The sequence below is a fragment of the Myotis davidii genome, unplaced genomic scaffold (assembly GCF_000327345.1).
Source record: "Myotis davidii unplaced genomic scaffold, ASM32734v1 scaffold654, whole genome shotgun sequence".
In the NCBI taxonomy this organism is placed as follows: domain Eukaryota; kingdom Metazoa; phylum Chordata; class Mammalia; order Chiroptera; family Vespertilionidae; genus Myotis; species Myotis davidii.
Window position 1 is genome coordinate 708,293 of NW_006285795.1, and position 7,501 is coordinate 715,793.

The window sequence follows — 7,501 nt, forward strand, 5'->3', positions numbered from 1 at the left end:
CTTCATCTAAAACGCTGAGGGAGCCCTAGCTGGTTTGGCTCAGTGGATAGAGCATCAGCCTGCAGACTGAAGGGTCCCAGGTTCGAATTCTGGTCAGGGCACATGCGCGGGTTGTGGGCTCAATCCCCAGTAGGGGGCGTGCAGGAGGCAGCTAATCAATGATTCTCTCATCATTGATGTTTCTGTCTCTCCTTCTCCCTTCCTCTCTGAGATCAATAAAATATATTAAGAAAAAAATAAGACGCTGAGAGAATAAATGAGATTCACCTGTACGCCCCTGGCTGCTATAAGAGGTGTCTTTTAAAAATGACTAACAGTCACCCACCCCTATTGAGTTCCATAACTGAGTTCCATAGTCAAGGATCTTATCCTGAAGATGGACCAGATCTTCTACAGGAAGGTTCTTTCCTGCTCTTTCTTGCTTAGGAGACAGATGATCTTCCTTGCATGTCAATAATGTAGAATTCCCCCAAATCCACCTGCTCAGTGTGTGACTGGACGTCAACCAGGTAAAGGGAACTCTGGGAGGGTCCAAGGATCTTGGGTTTCAAGGCCAGTGTGGACTTCACTTGCCCTGCCACTCCACTGTGGTCAGTGAGGCGTGGTGCCCACGGCTGGACGGAGTGGTTACTTGCAGGTGTGGACGTCAGTCATGCTTTCACACCTCCTGCAGCGAACGTAGCAGCACCAGATGAACTTGCACTCGCACCTCTCCACGTGTCTGACCACGTGTGTGTTGTAGCCTCGGCCACAGCAGAGGAGGTTGCAGCCACCCGCGCCCTCCGACGTGCGGTTGCATTCTCTGCCCTGCGTCCCCGGGATCCCAATGTTCTTATCCTCTACGCAGTAGTTGGGAGACTTATGGAGGTAGAGCAGATCCTCCTTGCGGATCGGTACTTTCCTCTGGTCCTTTTCTCTCCTGCGCATTTTCCTTTTTATTTTGTCTGAGACTTGAACACTGTGCTCATATTTATCCTTCAGGAAATGGCCAATCTTCTCAAATGAAGACATGGTTTTCCAGCATGTTTTCACCGCACAGGAGCCGGACACGCCGTGACAGCGGCAGTCCACGGACATCAGCTTGGCCACAGCCTGCAACCAACAGGAACTGTGTTAAATATCACTCACAAAGCGCGTTTTACTCACTAATAGAGGCAAACTCATCTCATCACTCCACTCTCTGGGTCTGTTTCCGCCTGTATAAAAAATGATGGTTTTGAACATAAAGGATCTTCCAGGCCGCTTAACATTCAAGTGTTTTGTCCTCTCTGGACCCTAGCAAACCTTTCCAAGTCAAATTTAAGCTAGTGGGCGAGGCTAATATTATTATTAGAGATTAGAGGAAAACTACTTTTATTCCTAATATCTTGTTTAATTTGGGGTGTGGAGTGATGTTCACACATGTCTTCATGTTCCTAATACATTTAGAATCTTGCTACTCAGAGTGTGGTTCATGGATCAGCAGCGCTTGTATCACTTGATCAGTATCACTTGTAAGAAATGCAGACTATCAGAATCCGCATTTTATTTAGATCCTCAGGTGACCAAGGCACATTAAAAGTTGAGAAGCCCTGATAGGGAAGTCATCCTCAACTCACAGTGTGCATGGAAACATCTGTGGACCCTTACAAATAACCAATGCTCAAACTCTGACATTCATATTTCATTGGTTGAGGTGGGGTCCAGGTAGTGATATTTGTACAAAGCTGCTCAGGTGATTCTAATGGGCATCAAGGGATGAGACCTACTGACTGAATTGGGAGTTCTTAGGTCTGATCACTGTAAACGCTGGGCAAAAGACGAAAGGGCCAAAGAGTGTGATTTTCCAGAAAATCCTTCCTCTCTTCTGGAAAATTAATTCAAAACATATGTCATATTCTTGATGGATTAGTAGCACCTTCCTAACATAGAAGGGAGATAGCATCTACACGATTTTCCCCAATGCTATATGCTAAGCTTCGTTGATACAGACTGAGAACTTAAATGAGATTACACAGAGCTGTAAGAGCTCACCGCCTGGCACACATTAAGGTCTAAATGAACGCCCCCTGTCTCTGAAGAAGGTATGGTAAGAGTGCAGATAAATTGCAAATGGGGCTAACAGTGCAAAAACAATATAGAGACATAAAAAGTGTTAGGGTTCCAAACCTCTCACATACCAGGCTCGTCAGCACAGCTTCCTTCAGTCTCCAGAGGATGGCAGAGCAGATCAATAAATTGTCAGGGCTAGCTGCAGGGCTGACGTCTGTCAACGTGCTGGGTAACGTGAAAAGCTGATCTGTCCACTCAATAACCTGGAAACTGTGTGTGTAAGCTCACCCAAGAAAGGCAAAATCTCACAGCTTAAATCCCACTTACAGATCTCATCCGAGCTGTAACATGACAGGGCTTTTATACTTTGCTATCTATTTTGTACCAAACATGACGTTGATATGTTTGTGGGATGTTACATTTCCTAACAAATTAACCAAAGTTTCTGAACTATCTAACGAGACAGGATATTTCAAACAAATTATAATATTTGCAACTTGAATGAGAGCATACGGCATTGATTTATGCAATATTTGATACTTCTGACTGGTGTTTAAAATAATAAACAGAATAGTATTTTAAACCCTGTTCTTTATAGGCTACAGCGCACATGTTCTTTCTGAGTTCACAAAACTGAGAAGTTAATAGATATGTCTACTTCTTATTAATTCAGGCAAAAAGGCATCTTTCAATGATATGAAGGCAAAAAGTATGGCACACAGGCTCACTTGGTCAAATTTATGGCATTTGATATTCACAAAGCCTTCAATTCTTTAAAATGTCGAAATGAATGCAATCTGTCTACTTCTGTTCAGATTTTAAGTGCCCTAAGGATATGAGAAAAAAAAGGGCTCAACAAAACTAGGTAATAACAAAACAAATTGCCCTAAGAAAGCCAAACGTCCAAGGATTATATTTATGTGTTTAAACCTGATCAGCGTTCCTTACAGTCATCACCTCGTGACTTACAGCTGCCCTTGGCTCGGTATCATGACTGAAAAGCTGACTTTTTCTTTTATTAACCAGTTCAAATATCATGTATGACGTTGCCAATTTGCAAAGCGTAGCAGACAGGGTAGATGCTCTCCAAATATTTAATGAATAACTAGTCCAACTCACTTAAACAGTTTTAATTCATTCTCTATTGGTAATCTGAATTGGAGGTAGTAATAAAACCACCTTTTAAAAACAAAAGACTCACTGCTGGGAGGTCAATGGTACTGGAAGACCTTGATCCAATACCACTGTCTGCCCACAGCAGTGGTAGCCCGTAAGAGTGACACACTATTTTATGGGTTTGAAGGATAAAGAGACTGACTTCTAAATTCAATGATATAACCTGCTGAATCTGTCAAAATTTGGGGGGAATTTTCTTGCCATAGAAAACTAGCCCCGTTAAATATCTGGAGTTAACTATAACTTTTCAGAAGTGACGTTTTAAAAAACTTGTATTTGATTACCGTTGAATTCTATTACCTTTTTGTCCCTAACAAAAAGTATAAAAAAAGAAAGTGTTTTTGTCTTACATACGTATATTTTAGAAGAGAAAGACAAATAAACTTCAAAGAGAAAAATCCCAATAACTTGACATGCAATGTAAATGATTATATCCCCATAATACTCTAAGGAAGAAACTTGGACAATAGGGATTAAATAAAGCAATAGAATCACCACTACAAGAATTTGACGAAAGGCAGAGTTCAGTGACAGACAGACAGACACACACACACACACACACTGAAAGGCAGAGTTCAGTGACACACACACACACACACACACACACACACACACACACACACACACTAGAGCTTAGTGCTTTTCAGAGCACGTTTTCATAGATGATTTTACTTAATTTCGTTTTATAAAAAGAAATGTAGGTAGTTATGAACATGTACTTATTATTCCAATTTTACAGAAAAATAAACTGTGGCTAAGATAGTTGTCATTCATAAGGAAAGCTTGGTGATACATGATATAAAATCTTTATATGAAGCTGGATCATTTTAGTAAAAGAGGGAAAAACGTAGTGGAACATGCAAGTATATTTAGTAAAATTGCATGAACTTCAAAAAATATATTTTGGAGATTTTCAGAGAGTATTAATTAATGTTCATAGCTATTCTTCAGTGATAGCATAGTCATTTTGGGGGGAACAGGGGAAGTAAGAGAGTAGCAACCAAATGAGTTGTGTGTGGTTATGAGAAAATTCCTTTCTCTACTCTAGTTGAGTAGTTAAGGTTTATAACGATATTAACAGAGGAATGTTTTGTTAACTATTGCAAACAGATGTGCACATTTTGGTGGAATATTTTTAACTATGGGAGAACAATTAGGAAGGGAACATTTAATCTACTGGGCTCCTTTGTGTTAAGTTTTGGTTTGATGCACTTCTAGTGAAGTGAAATACAAAAAATGTATCGTTAATGCTTAAAGGTAAAAATAGAAAATATTTGAGAAGTGGTCTAAGGAGTGATTGGTCCCACAATTTTGACTCAGGCAGTGATTTTTTCCAATATATTGCTCTACACAACGTCACAGAAATGATCAAAAAACTGTTATGAAACATTTCATGATGAGCATTTCATTTTGTCAACTATTAGATGATTTGTTTAAGTTTTTATGAAAACTGTGACATAAGATTGGATGGGTGTAGGTCGAATATCTATTCCTCTCACCCATTTCATGCCATTTAGTCCCAAAATATACTTGAATCTGCTGAAAAGCAAAACACTTATGTGTTGTTCAAGTACTTATAAATATTCCTGAAACAGGTCAATGAAAATGTGGGGTTGGGCCCTTCCCACTTTTTTGAGTTAGTCATCATAAAACAAATTATGGGTTAGGAAAACTTAAAAGTTTATGAGGTGGACATGGGAAGAATGGAAATATTTTAAGCACACCAAAAGCAATACCCATAAATATTCCAAGTCACATTATTCCCAGAAGTTCTGCCCCTGGAAGACATCACATCATTCTGTGAGCCAATCACCATGCGGCAACATTATTCTTGGAGTCATAACTTTAGGAATGGTGTCAGAAACCAAGTGGGAATTTAAGGTCAGCGGTTAGAAAATCATCTATCCTGCTCACAACACGACTAAGCGCCAGTACCCACATTTCTCTGAACGCTTTTCGACATTTGGAGTTTGGGATTTTGAGACGAGGGAAATCAACTCAATTGAATGCAGACCTTGAACTTGACTCAGGATGTGCCTATAATTTAAAAATCCTATTTGACAGTATTGAAAGTGGAGTTGATCGTTCTTCCATGTTAGATAATAACCTGGAAACCTGGTTAGTTTGTTGTGGTGGTGGTGATGGTGGTTTTTATTCTTTTGCCCACCAAAAGAAAGAAAAATACAAAAATGCTTTCAATTGTAATACTTTATGAGAAAAGACCAATACAAACACCAGTGTAATACCTTCAAAATATCCAGGTAATAGTTTTTAATATTTTAAGTTTCTATCTATTTCAGCGATTTTCAAGCGTTTTTCATGGCATACATACACTAATTACCAAAATTCTGCAGTACACCAAAAATATATATTTTTATCCTGTTTGACAAGAAAATAGTTATAATTTTGATTCATTCACACCAGGTAATAGTTTTTAATATTTTAAGTTTCTATCTATTTCAGCGATTTTCAAGCGTTTTTCATGGCATACATACACTAATTACCAAAATTCTGCAGTACACCAAAAATATATATTTTTATCCTGTTTGATAAGAAAATAGTTATAATTTTGATTCATTCACCAGATGGCCATTGTGTTGGCTGCTGTCATTTTTTTAAAATTGATAATCTAAGAGAAAAGAGGTCAGTGCCCCTGACTAAATAGTCAGGTATTGAATGTTGTAAAAACGGCACATCAGTTGAAAGTCTCTGATCTAGATTATTGTGAAAAAAAAATTAGTAGAGGAAGTTTAATTTATATAAAATGTGTATAACTGAACAACTGAATTATTTTCTGCATAATTAAAGTAATAGCAAAAACCTAGCGAATGTGAGGAAATGTTTTTTTGCCAAAAAGGATTAAAATTGATGCTGAATAGTTGTGTACATTTAATAAAATTAGATTATAAATAGTAGCTTAAGATTCAAGTTAATAGTTACAAAAGCAAATATTGTTACATAATTTAAAAATTTACACAAGATGGAATAAAACTCAATAGTTGCCTAATATTATTAATAAAATACATTTTAGAGACATATATTCAGAGATGACTTCATTCAAGAGATCATAATTTGAGTTTCTGAGTTTTGTTGCCTGGTTAAAAAATTTAAAATCTCTAACAATTTATTTAACAAATATTTAAGGTTTAAATTAATAATAAACATTATTTAATTGTTTTCTTATTTTTAAAATATATTAATTTGACTTACCTTGATGCTTTTTTCTTGCTTAACTTGAGTTTTAAAGAACATATGTTAACTACATTTAACCTCTTTTATATTAATATATTAGAAATAATTAAAAATTTCTTTATTGGATAATATTTAAATTGCAGCAAAAACTATAAATTAATTTTTTAAAATATAAAACTTTAAGGAGAAGATGCATATGCATAACTATGGTGTTAAGGAAGAGTGACTTTAGTGAGGTAAATTAATTTTTTAAATTCTTAAACAAAAACATAAAAAGTTTACATAACTATTTACTAATTTCCTACTTTGCAATTTTTAATTGAACATTCAAGTTGAATTGAAATTTTGAATTTGATGTGTTATGGTGATATATTTACTGAGCTTTCTTTTTTTGTATTTTTAAAATATATTTTCATGATTTCAGAGAGGAAGGGAGAGGGAGAGAGAGAGAGAAACATCAATGATGCGAGAGATCATTGATTAGCTGCCTCCTGCATGCCCCACACTGGACACTGAGCCTGAAACTCAGGCATGTGCCCTGACCTGGAATTGAATCCTGACCTCCTGGCTCATAGGTGGACACTCAACCACTGAGACACGACAGCTGGGTTGTTTTTGTATTTTAAACCAAAGTGGTTAAATAAAGAAAACTGGCTGAATCTCTCAACTATTCTAATTGGGTTCCATTTATTCACTTTCCAAAAATGTGAAAAAAATGCAACATATACTTTAAATATTTGTGAGAAATATTGAAACTTGTTTTAATATATTTTAGGAGAGGTTGCAGATTGCAATGATACTTTGGGACTTTTATAGTTTACTGGGTATTTACAATAGTGTATGATGTATGCTGATATTCCTGTCCTGAAAAGATTATTATAAGATAGAAAATATATATTCATAAAAAAGTTTTGGCTGTTTTAGGAAAGTTACTATGAATAGCCAAGTAATTCAACTATGGTGTTGAACTCAAATTTTATTGTGTCACTATTTATTATGGTAAATATATAAAAGTTAAATTAAGCTACAAATTTATTAAGAAAACCTAGAATCATAAAAGAGGTTAATTAGATGGTGGTACTTCAAATTTGCTTGCTTCCTG

General features: G+C 36.4%; 1 protein-coding gene across 1 annotated transcript in view; it reads right to left on the reverse strand.

The window, feature by feature from the left end:
* Positions 1 to 463: 463 nt before the first annotated feature.
* The window catches only part of WNT16 (wingless-type MMTV integration site family member 16), a 9,989-nt gene continuing 2,951 nt past the window's right edge, over positions 464 to 7,501 (reverse strand). Inside the window, 1 exon segment of the mRNA XM_015559471.1 lies at positions 464 to 1,092. Coding sequence (XP_015414957.1) covers positions 628 to 1,092 — 465 coding nt within the window. The 3' untranslated portion in view covers positions 464 to 627.